Genomic DNA, 15,424 nt, shown 5'->3' with positions numbered 1-15,424 from the left:
TACAAGGAATTATTTGCTAGGCAGCTTCACTGTTCAAACTAATTTTCTGATGGGAAACTCAGCTCGCGATCTTTACTCATAAATTTCATCGTATTCTTGACCACTCAGCATTTGCCAATTGCATTTTTTTAGACTTCGCTAAAGCATTTGATAAGGTCTCTCCAAAAAATTTACTATATAAGCTAAGTCTGCTAAATATCGACACTAACATTCTCAGTAGGATTGAATGCTTCCTATCTAACCGTACTCAATTTGTAACCGCTAACGGCCATATTTGAACACTTCGAAATGTAACTTCCGGTGTACCACAAGGTTTTCGTTCCTCATGTATATTAACGACCACCCTTGATCGTTATCAATTCACGGACGCTTATTTGCTGATGATCGTGCTATCTTTCCTGAAATAACCAGTGTAGAGGATCTTACCCACCTTCAGTCTTATTTAACTGCCGTAACTAACTAGTGTAAACAATCGTTAATGGAACCAAACGTCGCTAAATATAGTCATGCGTGTGGCCCGTTTAACTGACACCATGCATACATATTACCTTAATAATGTTCCCCTTGAATTTTTTACCTCATGCAAATACCTAGGTGTGCATGCATTTTTTAATTCATCTTGGAATACCCATACCGACTACATAATTAGGAATGCTAACCGCATGCTTGGCCGTAACTTTTCAACTGCCCCTTCACCTTTCAAAACGGCTCTTTATATTGTACGACCGAAATTAGGATATGCATGGGCTGTGTGGGATACTCCGATAGACAAACTGATTACTTAATTAGAACTCGTGAAAAATAACTCAGCTTCTTTCATCTTGTGCAACTACAGCCGAACTGCAAGTCTATCTGCTGTGAAAACAACATTTCACTTACTTCACTATCTTCTCGTCGTACGATCGCACGTCTGGTTCTTTTTCACAATCTATAGCATCCTCCAAAACTCTGGAAGGAACTCGTTGCTCAGCCACAATACATATCGCCTGGAATCGGCCATCGTTACAAGGTTGGCCTCGGAAGGTGTCACACCAAAAGCTTTTTTCACTCATTTATTCTTCGAGTAAATGAATGAAACACTTTCCACTGAATGAAACAACTTTCCTGATGATACCGTATCAATTATTGATAATCATTGATTTCTAGCAGCTTTAGCTAATATTGTATAATCGGATAATCCTCGTTTCTAGCTTTTATTTTGCAGGTGTAACTTCAGTGCATTCTGTTATGCAGGCCTTGATTTTCTTACTACGTACATGATTGTAACATTAGTGCATTTTTTATTACTTCCCTGGGGGGATCACGTTTTATGCGTTTGTTAAGTCTAGCTAAAACTGCATAATTAAAGCTTTTGAACTCAAACGTACTATCTCATTTTTTTTTTCTTTTTCTATCGTTTAGTCCCCTCTTTAATACCTTGGGCCCTGAGGGTTTAATAAATAAATAAATAAATAAATAAATAAATAAATAAATAAAAACAAATAGATAAAATATAGTCAAAGTTCACAGTTGCTGCTCGAGGGACGCAGCTCCCCCTTCCCCTCCGCCCCCTCCCCCCCCTCCCCCACCAGCGGCGCCATAACACGGCCGGGACGCTTCCTCTCTGCTCGACGAGCCATCGAGGCCAGGCCTAGCACGCGGATTGACGTTATCGCATATGCCCTTCTTGCAACAGAGACAGCCGGCTCTGTTAAATTCTGCTTCAGCCGCACCCGTCCCCAGCTCGCGCGTGCTTTTACTTGCCCGTAGACATAACGATACGCGAAGCGATGTTATCGACTTGGACTTGATACGGAGCATGAAGGCGACGGTAAAAACCCGCTTAGAATGTCTATATAATTGCTATCGCAATAAAACGGGAAAGATAGCAGCCACGGCTGTGCGCGCTTTGCGTGTACGAGTTTTAGATTCACGGCGTGTGCTCAAGAACGAGCTCAGCTTGGTGGCAGCACTGACGTTGATCTCCCTTCGTTTCCGGTGCACAGGTTGGCGCAACGAACGAGTGTGGCCCCGAGCAGGTGTGCTGCTTCCACTTGATTGTTCGCACGGAAAAGACGGTGGAGACTCACTCCTTCCTATTCCCGCAGCCAGAGGCACAGGTTTCCCTCACCCAGAAAGGCGAATTTCCGTGGCAGGTACGTATTAAATATGTACAATATGCATTCTTCAAGAGGGTAAAACGTAATTTATGTATTCATTTTATTTATTTTCAATACTGTGAGCCCTTTCGGGCTGTTACAGGGTGGGAAAGTTTTCAACACTGGAAAAATATACGCAAACAGCATAGAAGATATACAAACAGCACAATGCGAACTCAAAAACAAATGCATAAAGAGCGCATAAGAAAATACAAAACAGCAGCATAGAAATGACGTTGTTCAAATATACATAACAATAAGAATCTCAAAATTAGACACCGAGTTACTGAAGCTTTTCTTCGAAACTCGCGAGCGAATTCACAGCATCAAACATTTCTGGGCTTAGTTTACTCCATTCTTCAGTTTTGACCAGCAGAGAATGCTTGTAAACATCAACTCTAGACACATAAGGTCTAACAACGTACGGCTGGGAGAATCGAGGTGACACTCTGCCTGGAGGCCGCAAGTAGAGCCCAGGATCAATGTTTAGCATACCATTATACAGCTGATTAAAATTTTTAGCCTGGCTATTTTCCTGCGTGAGGCTAGACTTGGAAGGTTTGCCTTATCAGTCAACGCCGTGATAGATTTAGTCCTTTCGTACTTTGAAAAAATAAAGCGTGGAGCAAGACGCTGCACTCGCTAGATGTGATTTATTAGAGTTAATCGGTAGGGGTCCCATGCTATACACTCGTATTCGAGGGTGGGTCGAACAACCGTAGTGTAAGCCTTGATATCAGGATGTGCTTGTTTCAATTTGCGTCGTAACACTCCCAGCTTTCGCTGAGCCGATCCACAAATGTTGGCAACATGCTCACTCCAACTTAAGTTATGCGTGATAGTAACACCTAAATACTTCATCTTCATTGCTCGCCGAATTTCCGTATTTCCAATTTTGTAAGTAAATTCCAAAGGTGATTGTTTTGTTGTGAGACTCATGCAGACTGATTTATCGAAGTTAATTTCCATGTCATACGCTACACACCAGAGGTAAATTTTGTTTAATGATTCATTTAATAAAGATTGTTCATGAGCGCTCCTTACTCGACAAAATGACAGACAGTCGTCTGCAAAGAGGCGAACTTCATTCTGTGGGTCCACATTAGCAGCAATATCATTGGTGTAAAGCAAAAATAACAAAGGTCCCATCACAGAACCTTGGGGCACCCCAAAGGGGACAGGCAAGGAAGCTGAGTATTCATCGGCTACATCCATAAACTGCCGCCTGTTACACAAGTACGCGGCTATCTATTCTACGATCATGGGAAATATACCGTACGTTTTCAGTTTTAGTATTAGTTTCACGTGGCAGACTTTATCAGACGCCTTAGAGAAATCTAAGGCAATAACATGAACTTGCTTTATAGCATTTGCGAAATACTGTATTGTCTCAAAGAGTTGCGTAACGATTGAGAAGCGTTAACGAAAACCATGTTGCTTGGGATAGGACCAAGTGTTTGCTAGTGACATGTTCAAGGACTTTACATGCGGTACATGTTATAGAAATAGAACGGTAATTTTTTATCTTTAGCTTGCCTCCAGCTTTGAAAATTGGAACCACGCGGGCTATCAACCAGTCATCCGGTAAGGTGTCCGTTTCAAGAGATGCTGTATATATTTCAACTAAAAAATTCGAGACCCATTCATAGTAACGCTTTAGAAACGCATTCGGTATTTTATCGGGACCAGAACTTTTCTTCACATCCCGATTAAGCAGGAGCGCTACAATTCCTTCTTTAAAAATGATCACATCACTAGTACGTTCCTCGTTTACTTCAGGGTCTCCAACATAACATTCATTCTTGGTGAAAAACACAGTGACAAAGTAGTTGTTAAATGCCTCAGCCATTCTTCCTGGTTCACTACAAATTGTTCTATTGACTATTACACTACCTATCGTTGATTTCGAAGAAGACGAATACCTCCAAAAATTGTTGGGTTGTGAACCATGTAATCAGCCAGAGTAGTTGAAAAGAAATGAGTTCCCGCATCTTTCAACGCTTTCCATATTTGGGCAATAAGCCCTGAAATTGTTACAGCTATCTGAGGAACCGATTTGCGTGCACGCCGCAGTCGGCGTTTTAAATGAATAATATTCCGGGTTACCCACGGGTTACGCTTTTCTACTCCTTTTACTTTTCTGGGAACGAAGCGAGATAGACAGTGTGTTCACGTCTTTATCCCGTAGAAGCATGTCGAAACGTAGTTCCAGGGCATCCAAAATCGACGTATCATCAACTAGTTGAAAATTCTACACAGAGGCTGTTCGAGCTTTGGTTAGTTTTTCATTTGTCACATTGAGGACAGCTACTACTGATTTATGGTCTGATATCCCGCCTTCAACAGTCACATCAAGGCTAAAACTTTTATGAGACAAGAATAATTAGTCTAAAGTGGACTGTCAATGTTCCTGTATTCGCATTGGACTATCCACTACTTCTACAAGGTTGTAGTTTACCATTAATTCTAGGATTAGTTCAGTGTGCGAGCAATTAAAGGAACTTGGAATTCTGTTTTTAAAATCGACACCAGGTAAATTACAAACACCCGTAAATATTATTCTGCTCCTACTATTTGTGTTTGCGCTTAAATAGGCATCAATTTTCTCAAAAAAAAGTCTAATGAACTTGTTGGTGCTCTGTATACAACGTATGAGTATTCTAGCCTCGCTAAAAAATAAGCTACACGAAATACTTTCATGTTCATCGATGTCCGGTAGTTATTCATACTTCAAGGTTTTTTTTTTTATCTGTAGGGCAACACCACTGCCTCTGCTGGTCCTGTCCTTGCGAATAACGTTTTAGCGAATTGGGAATACTTCCTCGCTGCTAATATCAGTGGGCAACCAAGTTTCCGATATTGTTATTAAATGAGGGTAGTGTAGCAAAGACATAGTTTCTAGTTGTTCGTGCTTGTGAAGAATGCTTGTGGCGTTAACATTTATAAGTCTTATATCTTGCGGCTTTTGCGTCATGCACTGTGGCGAGACAGCGAAGCGGAATCTTTAGGTAATCGTACACGTGCATGGGCGTGCAGATCCCATGTGTAGGCCATTCCATTGATAAAAAGTCTGTCGTGAACAGGCTTCAATTTTGCGCCAGCCTGTTTATCTGATTGCGCAGAGCGTCACAGTTCTCTCATTTTACATCGCGTTTCAGATGAGTAGTCATGTGAAATGCTAATGTCTGTTCCTTTCACTTTTCTGCAGTTCTTAACGATCCCTTCTTTCTCCTTGTGGTCGTAAAGCTTCAAAATAAGCGGTCTGTCTTGACCCCTCTTCTTGATTTGTTGATTTTAGAACTCTGTACTGTTCTGTCGCATTGTATCGGCAGCTGTTAGCAATATATTTTATCTATTTGTTTGTTTATTTTATTTTACTTACAGAATATTGCAGGCCTAAAAAAATTATCAGGCAGGAGGGGCAGGAGGACATAAAATATATCAAGGAAAGGCGTACAAACATAAGTATGTGTGAACGTGACATACATAACAAAACCAAACACCAATAAATTTAAAGACAGTAGCACGAAAAGAAAGAAGGTGCAAACCCTACAATTATTAGCAAACAGCAATGTGAAGTCTGACAGAACAGCCTGAGCCGCCTCAGAAGCCATCAAGAAGCGTCACACTGAACAAACTTCAAAATAAGCTGTTCTGTAAAAGGGTACCAAACCAATACATTTTATGATTAGTGGATACCAATCCATTTGTAACTTCGTTGGGTCATAGAAGAAGTCGAGTTGTAAAGCCATATGTGTCAAATATTCAATTCAATTCAATTTTATTTCACCTCAAGGATGTGGGCAGCCTCGGGAGAAAAGTGACGTTGGCCACATGAGGAGAACCCGAGCCTCCCTGATACATAGCAAGCAACGAGGACAAGGGTGAATATAGACCATGAAACACGGGCCATCAACATAGGCAATGAACACAGACCCTGAAATGTTTGGCGCAGTACAAGTGGAAAGATGCATGTACAGTAATGCTATCCATAGAAAGTAATATACGTAAGCAGTTTCCTACTGCACAAATTACGAAGTTCAATGCAAAATAGGATGGAATACAAAATACTATATGCATATTAACAGTGCTATGCACAGAAATTGCATATATATATATATATATATATATATATATATATATATATATATATATATATATTGAAAGGCACTGAAGTACTTCGTCTAATCGTTGAAGGTGTTGGGCAAAGGTAGATGAAAACACAACAATATCATCTAAATAACAGAGGCAGGTCTTCCATTTTAGGCCACGAAGAACAGTATCTATCATGCGCTCAAATGTTGCCGGAGCGTTGCACAGGCCAAATGGCATTAAGCTAAATTCGTAGAGCCCATCCGGCGTAGCAAAGGCGGTTTTTTCTTTGTCAGCCTCATTCATAGGGATTTGCCAATACCCCGATCGTAGGTCAAGACTGGAAAAATACTGCGCTCCTTGTAGTGTGTCCAAGGCGTCATCTATTCGAGGGATAGGATATACATCCTTGCGCGTGATCTTATTCAGCGTTCGATAATCAACGCAGAAACGAACGGAGCCATATTTTTTCTTCACTAAGACTACCGGAGAAGCCCAGAAACTGGAAGATGGCCGTATTATCTTGCGTGATAGCATATCATCAACTTGTTCTTCAATGACTTTTCTTTCCGATTGTGAGACACGATAAGGTCGACGGCGTATAACACCAGAACCATCCGTTTCAATGCGGTGTACGGCCACGTGTTGTCCGTTTCCTTCTCTTTTGTCCTCGTGTGTTGCGCTGTCCCCCAGGCCTTATGCTTAGCTAAAAGCGCCAATAACGCTGTGGATTGTGCAGAGGTTAGATCGGAGCCGATTACTGCTCGGAAAGGGGAAGAACTCGCACCTGACGTGGGTACTGACGATGAAGACGGGCAAAGTGCTGAAATGGAGGTCAGTGGGGATGCGTCTATCGTCGCTACAGTCATCCCCTTGGGCAACATCATAGATTCTGCAGTTGTGTTGCAAATGGGCAGAAGCGCGCGGCCATGGGACAACCGGAGGATACAGGAGGCGACGAGAATTCCACGAGAGGTGCAGCGAGGAGCAGGGGCAACTAGGGCGTCACCATCGGCTACTTGGCTAGATGCAACAGCTACCACGTGTTCATAACCAGGGCGCAAAACACAGGCTTCAGCGACAGCCAAGTTGAAGATCAATGAAGGCGGGGCTCACATAGATGCATCCGATGTATCCGTGATGTGAACGACGTGTTCTTTACATGATATGACAGCGGAAGCAGAATGTAGGAAGTCCCAACCCAGGATAAGTTCATGAACGCATGTGCGTAGCACAATCATCTCGATGTGGTGCCGTATGGCGTCGATGAAAACGCGAGCCGTACACTGTCCATCAGGTTGGATGAGTACGTTATTTGCGCCACGCAACACAGGTCCCACATAAGGTGTTCTGATTTTACGGAGCCGCGAGCACAAGTCACTACGTATAACAGAAGTAGCGGCACCGGTACCAACAAGCGCTTGCACAGGAACACCTTCAATAGTCACTGACAACAGGTTAGCCGGGCAAACGGGAGGCATTTTTGATGATCGACGGGACGCAGTTTTTCCCTCCTAAAACTGCAATCCTTAGTTTTCCGAATGTTGTTCAAGAGTGCGGGAGAGGGGGCGAAGCGGCGATGCCGAGCGGCGGTAGGGTGATGGAGAGCGTCGTCTGGAGAAGCGGTAGTCCTGATGTTGACGCGGGGACGCGGGAGGAGACGGAGACCGGTACTGCGTGAATGGGTAGGAGTCTGGACCATTCAAACGCTGGCCTTCAGATAAATACCAAAAAGTGCATGTTTGCCAGCAAAAGTATAAAAGTCCTCGGTCACGTCGTTTCCAAAGGAGTCCGGCCAGATCCCGACAAGATAGCCGCTGTATTGCAGTTTCCTCGGCCTTCCACCCAAAAGGCGTTGCGCAGTTTTCTTGGCCTGGCGTCATACTTTCGCCGCTTTATACGCAACTTCGCGGCTATAGCGGCTCCCCTAAATAAGCTATTAGTCGCTGGTGCTCCTTTCGCTTGGTCCGACGACTGCGAGATCGCATTTGAAGTCCTTAAAGAACGCCTGACTTCCGGACCAGTGCTTCGCCACTTTGACGAGAGCGCGCCTACTATCCTCCACACTGACGCAAGCGCGCAAGGTATTGGAGCAGTACTTTTGCAGCGTGATGCCGCCTCTAAAGAGCAGGTTGTGGCATACGCCAGCCGGACTCTGTCGACAGCGGAGAGGAACTACACGATCACGGAGCAGGAATGCCTGGCTATTGTCTGGTCGATACAGAAATTCCGCCCGTACCTCTACGGTCGGCACTTCACTATCGTCACAGACCATCACGCACTGTGTTGGTTGTCCTCGATGAAGAATATGTCAGGACCATCACATATAAGTCTGGCAAATGTCATCATGATGCCGACGCGCTGTCCCGATGCCCACTTTCACTCACTCTTCCCAATACGTCCTCCGCATCGCCTCCTGAGAGCTCCGACATCCCGCCTGCCTCACGACACCTGTCGATCACCTCACTAGACCAAATTCAACCTTCTTCGCAAGCCGGTTTCCGTTCACTTCAGCGGGCCGACTCCTACTGTCGAACTTTCCTTGACTATCTTCGCGGCATCACTAAACCACCTAACAGCCGCTTGAGACGCCAACTTAGACAATTCCGCCTCGACGACGGTGTGCTCGAACGCTATATTTATCACCCCACGGGTAACAAGTGGGTGCCGGTCCTTCCCCGCTGCCTTCGTCTTCGCGTTTTAGAAGCATTTCACGATGACATTGCTGCTGGTCATCTAGGTTTTCGCAAGAACTACGACCGCATCAGGACCCGCTGTTTCTGGCCCGGCTTGTCCACGTCGGTAGCCAAATACGTGGGCTCGTGCGCGTCATGTCAGCACCGTAAGCGGTCCACGTCCCCACCCGCCGGTTTCCTGCAGCCTCTTCCCTGTCCGACAACACCTTTTGAATTTGTCGGAATTGACTTGTATGGTCCCTTGCCGTTGACGTCTAACGGTCACCGTTGGATCGTAACTGCAGTCGATCATTTGACAAGATACGCCGAGACTGCGTCTCTTCGGTCCGGTACTGCTACAGAGGTCGCCGACTTTTTCTTGCAGTTCATCGTCTTGCGCCATGGAGCTCCTCGCGTTCTTCTGAGTGACCGGGGCAAAGCCTTCATTTCGCACGTCCTCGAGGAAGTCCTACGGGCCTGTAGAACGACGCATAAAACCACTTCTACGTACCACCCACAGACGAACGGTCTTACTGAGCGCTTTCACCGAACGCTCTCTGACATGATCTCCATGTACCTACGTCCGGATCACAAAAACTGGGACAATATTTTGGCCATTCGTCACCTTCGCATATAATACCGCGACACAAAGATCTACCGGCTACAGCCCTTTCTTCCTTGTGTATGGACGATCTGCATCATCAGTCTTCGACACGGCATTCTTCTTTGGTCCAGCTCCGTCCAGTACTCCTCTACCAGAAGAGTTGGCAGCTCGAGTCGCGCAATGCCGTGAAATTGCTCGGCGCAACACGGAAGCTACTCAAGAAGAACGAAAACGTCGCTGCGATAGCAAAAGACGCGACGTGACATTTCATTCCGGAGATAAGGTCTTACTATGGACCCCGACTCGAGCGTCAGGGCTCTGCGAGAAATTTCTTCACCGGTACGTTGGCCCATACACCGTTCTACGACGAACTTCCCCAGTGAACTATCTCGTCACCCCGCTTCACTCCGTCACTGACCACCGTCGTCGCAGCACAGAAATTGTTCACGTGTGACGCATGAAGCCTTTCATTACTCGTTCAGCTGACCTTTGACTTCGAAGAGGGGGGGAAATTAGTGTAAGCACATTTATCGTACTTCATCGTTCTCACTTGTACATAACCATCATCATCGCCATTGGGTTGGTTGGTTGCTGTTCTGAGCCGAGGGCAGACATCGCGGAATAAAAACGATGCTGCTGGCCTGCCTGGTGAAGTCTTCCTGTGTCTTTCAGTAGCTTTACTTGTAATCCGCGCAGTAAAAATTAACTCAAAAGAAAATAAGCTATCGTTTGATCCTTTAAGCTGTCTACAAGGCAACGTAAATATTTCGAATGATGTCTTAGTATGTCTCTGACTGATTCCTCACCAATGGAGGAGCAAGGTCAGCCGAAATTTTATGTGAACTGTACGTGTGTCGCGCCGTCATTAAAAGCTCCAGAACATTATTATAAGCTCCAACGAGAGGACAGCTTCCTCTCATTGCTACAGACCGCGTCGCACACAGCGTCCATCGCAGGAACAGAGCTTTTCTTGGGCCGTGCACCGTCATATGTGCCAGTCGTAAGCGCACGTCGCGTTGTCTCCGCGTGTGAGGGCGCGTTTTAGCGAGCTTCTACTGAGCAAATGCATCGTCCTATTTGCCAATTAAACGTGACGGGCTAAGACGACAGGAGGCGCCAACAGCCCGAGAGCATAAGGTGCTTCGCACCTAAATGTGCGACCCGCGAATGCTCATGTGCCGCTTCAATCATTTCTTCTACTTACCTCATTATGTATGCGAAGTGTTCAGAGGGGCTTACGGTGACACCCGCTTGTGATGCAGCAGGGCGGCATAAAGTAATCCTTCATTATACCGCATCAAAGAGCGAGCGACAGCTTTTGCTTGTGCATAGTTAATTAAACTAACGATGCGTCCAATGAACATGCGCGGCAGAAATGGCGAATAGAACTTTGATTGAGGGAAGTGAAATTATTGTCGGAGCTTCTTTTTAGTTGTAATTTTCGGTCACGAGGAGTGTTCATCCTAGAGGCTTGCATTTCGCAATGCCGCTTGTGTAAATGTTTAGTGATTTCAGCCCACATGATAACCGCATTGCTGAAACAAGTAACTAGACACGTATGACACGGCTTTGAACTTATAGATACATATATGCGCCGTGAAGTTCGCAGCTACAGCTTAATGCTTCAGTCACTGACAGGTAGCTTTTTCCCTGTTATCAGATGACTTCCTCCTGGAAAGAATTCGTCAGCCATTATATCGTTTAGTAATTTTTGAGGCGCTAATAGTAGTTCATCGTGAAAGAAAGCTTGCTCGTCTCGTTCGAGTGACTACTACACAAGCACCGACGCGTAAGAACCTTGCATGGCCACATTCTCTATGTGTTGGTTCAGTTGTCTGTGACGGTTTAAATTTCCGCTGCAGAATGCAGCAGCAATTTTCCGCCACTGTGGATCTTTCACTACACTGAAGCATACCTCCGCAGGCATGCTAGTGCCTTGGCATGTCTGCTGGCCGCAGACCTACAACAATTGACCTTGGTCTTAAAGCCCATATTATTCCTGATAAAGTTTTCAATAGGGCACGTCAAAAGAATTTCCACTATTTCTTACATAATACTCACACCATATATGCCAAAACAGTGGTTGCTGTCGTTGTACACAACGAGAATACTTGAAAACTCTGCTTTCAGCAAATAAAAAAGTACTTTGTTATATGCGAGACGGCCCGTAGGCATAATATGATATCACGAGGGGCGCGTTCACACATAAACAAACGTGCCTAAATTTTGATGAAGTTTTATAAGGATAGGTGGAATGGTTCTCGTATCCACTTCGACGGCGCTTCTGTTCTGGAAACAGAAAGAATCTGGGAAGGAGGCTCTTGCTCGAGTCGTGGCACATTCAAAACACGCCGGCAAATGTGAACCGGTCCCTGGGAACAATGCCCCGGTTTACGTTCACGGCCTCCGAAACGTGAGGGAAAGGGAAAATCCGGAGCCGCGGTGGAACAAGTCGGGGAGAAGCTTCCGTGACCAAACCAGTCACCCCTGAGGAAGGGACCGAATCGGTCCCGAAACGTCGGGCTCCCTTAAACTTGGCTGGAGCCATATTAACCTCCTAAATATTCCCCAGCCCGACAGATTTCTGTCGAAATGTTTACATTTAAGTCATTTATGTTATAAACAAAGTCCGCATACTGATGCACAGTAAAACACAGTAAATTTCGAGGCAATATCATGGAATATTTCAGTCCACGTATGTTTACAATAATACATTACTCAGAAATTTCTAGTGTACCTTCTTATATCAATCAATCAATCAATCAATCAATCAATCAATCAATCAATCAATCAATCAATCAACATCATCAATATTACGCTCACAAATCAAAGACATCTGTTCACAGTACAGAGGATAAATAAAATTAATTACTATCAACGATAGATAACTATGGCAAGACCAACGGAATGGATATGCGGTGTAGATTCTGCATTTCTTACCAAATATAGACTGTACTGTACGCCATCATGACAAAGCTTTAGTTTGCGCTGAATGATGAAAGCTACAAAACGTCCTGTGAGCGTCAACACACACGTATGCTTGTACATGGAATGTAGCTGTTACCTGAACAAACGTAATCTAATTGGAGCACATCTTTCCGACGGCTTCGTTCGCTCCTGCGAATCGCTTGAATACGCGGGTAATGCACAAGCTCTATTCGCAAACTACAGAGCACTCTAGGTTACAAGTCGGCTAATTGACCAATCGCTGCCGGTTGACTACTCAATCTGAAAGAATTATGGTTGAATATTGCAAATAGGACAGATCTACGCTAGTTATCGTATGCTCCGCAGAAAGCTTCAGGCGACGACTATGTATCAATGTCCTGACTGCACCACTGCACCTCCTGGCCTCCCAAACTCTGCTGACTCTAGTTCCTTGGCTGCATGTTCCGAGAACATGTGCTCCAAGAATGCTTAGCAGTAAGCATGGATCCCACTGCGGTACTGCGCTAATGACGTGAGAGTCTTCTGCCTCAAGAGCTGGTATGATGCAAAACTCACAGGGTCCCTGATGCCACACCTAAGACGACTGAAGGGCGAAAGCCATCTTCTTCTCAGTCGACGTATTGTTCTTGCGCCACTGTCTGCACCTAATTGGGTTTTCCATTGCCTTCAGGGTCAAAGGCACCTCGCCTGGTTTGTAGTGCCTCCGTAATCTGTCGACCGCTGACCAAGCGGGTGCATTTGATGACACCATCTTTGACGTCACGTCACTTGGCATGATTGTGACGTCACTATGACGTCACAAATTTTGTCTATCTGTGACCTTGTATGATGTCATATGGTGACGCCATCACTAGATGATGATTTTGGAGCACTCGTGTAGACTCTGACGCCGTCATTTACGCGTTTGATGATGCAGTTAAGGCATTCCGTCTTAATAACTTAGGTGCCCTGTAATTTGCGGGGATTCATCGGGATTCGGTAGTTCTGGAGCCGCAGTCCCACTGATGGCACCGGTTTCAGTGTACCGCAGTTTAGTGCACAAGGATATGTACAGACGGTGCCAAAAGTTTAGAGTCATTATTTTTTGAAAACTGAATTCCTCAAAAATTTGTGATCGTAATTGGTCGAACATCACAGTACACGCTAGCGCGTTTTAAAACAGGCCGGAGTCTACATTCAAGGCTGCCTGCCGAAGCAGCGGAATATAAAGCTTCTTTTTGTGGCATCGTCCATAAACTTTTGACGCTGACTTCGCCATTTATACCAGCCGAATCCTTGTGTGTATATGCTAGTATTTTATCAGCGTTGGTTGTCAGGTTATGCGCTGCATTTTCGATCACGTTTCTCGATATTGCACCATCTGGTAATTGGGAGAAACATCTTGTTCATGTGCAACCACAACTAAATATTCCTATCGCCTTCAACATTAATATAAGCGTTAAACGACAAAACACTGTGCAGTGCGAATAGTTTCACACATGCTGTATTGAGTTAAATGACATGCTGTTCTCACAGTGGATTTCTATATATAAGTTGAGGTCACATGAATAACTCTACATGAATGGTAAAGCTGTCAAAGCCACCAAAGGCCCCGGGGACGTTTGTAATACGGTTGTGTAGATTTGCATTTATTGAAATGTTCATCGCGAAATAAGATTGCACTAGTTACAGAACAAGTTCATTATGAATAGCATTTGCAGAAGCCAAAGAGAAGATAGATGCTTAAAGTGATGAACTAGACTATTGTACAAGAAATGTCAGCGTAGCAGCGACGTTTACCTTTACTGGAACATTCTTACCCAATATCTGGGTGAATATCTCCAGCGCACTACCTGTTCAATATCTTGTTTGTTGTCGCAACAGGCGTTCGTTTACGTATAATGGCGTTTACATTTTCTAGAATTTCTTCCAGACTTCGCACTTTTCTATGTGAAGTCGCGGATGACTGTAACGTTGTCGCAAAGATATTTATAAGAAACCTTGCTGTCAGACTGTACTTGGGCCACGGTGGTCTCCTGGAAGCTTCGGCACCCTGAGGACACAAGAGCAATGCATGACATTAGTGTCGTGTTACGTTACTACATTCATACGAGATCAGTAATTCCCGAAAGAAAAGTCCTCTGCGCTCTCACGCCGTAATTACCGCTTTCTACTTCCGGCAATGGTGTGTTTTCCCTGACAGCACAGCTGCCTTACCAAAAAAGAAATCGGCAGACCCCACGTACCGTGGGAGTCGATGTTATGCGAAGCATGCGGCAGGAAGGTGACTGTGGCGTATTTTTTTTTTACTGTGCGAAACGTTGCGAAATGATGCTAAAATTTGCATAAATTTTATTCGCCACCTATATGTTAAAAAGCCGCATATGTGTTATAAACCAGTTGTTTACAGTTTGTTACGCTGCGAACGGCAACGTGGGTATTACCAACACCCGAAGCGGTAAGCTGATATGTAGTGCTGATAACTTGTCCGTTATCGTGGAGCAAGCACGCACGTTTCACGAACCCGAGTGCCTGTGTGTAAGGGGTTCCTAACGGTTCTTGAACAAGGTCATCATCACCGTGATTAGTAGTGAGCACTAGACGCTGGTAATGTCTTGTCGGATCCGGTCGCGATCGCGGTGGCGAGGGGTCCATTGTAGTGAGTATGAATTATGGTACAGCTGTTAGAAATCGTGGATGCCTCTGTCATTTCGTCGACAAATTGTCTGTCTATAGAGCCGGCGACATGTCGGAATCTGAAGTCACCCATAGCGTTGGTGAGGTTTAGGGCCGTTGAGGCTGGTAGGCCAGGATAGGGCTACGTAGGCCAACATTAATGGATGGCGCTTGTCGTATTCGTAGACTACTTGGGCCTATGTGCCTACGTAGCCTAGTCTACAAAGTGGCTTCATCAATATGTCATCATCCTCGGTCGGCATGATGCCATCGCCCAGACTCGTAGAACTGAGAGGACACTGTGTCGTTCT

At 44.9% G+C, this 15,424-nt stretch overlaps 1 protein-coding gene across 1 annotated transcript in view; it reads left to right on the top strand.

Annotated features, from left to right (window-relative positions):
- The window catches only part of LOC119399273 (phenoloxidase-activating factor 2), a 239,389-nt gene that overhangs the window by 77,367 nt on the left and 146,598 nt on the right, over nt 1–15,424 (top strand). Inside the window, exon 3 of the mRNA XM_037666088.2 lies at nt 1,986–2,135. Coding sequence (XP_037522016.1) covers nt 1,986–2,135 — 150 coding nt within the window. The remainder of the gene's footprint in view (nt 1–1,985; nt 2,136–15,424) is intronic.

The sequence above is a fragment of the Rhipicephalus sanguineus genome, chromosome 7 (genome assembly GCF_013339695.2).
Source record: "Rhipicephalus sanguineus isolate Rsan-2018 chromosome 7, BIME_Rsan_1.4, whole genome shotgun sequence".
Classification (NCBI taxonomy): Eukaryota; Metazoa; Arthropoda; class Arachnida; order Ixodida; family Ixodidae; genus Rhipicephalus; species Rhipicephalus sanguineus.
The sequence above is the reverse complement of the archived record's forward strand: the minus strand, read 5'-3'. Positions and strand labels throughout refer to the sequence as shown.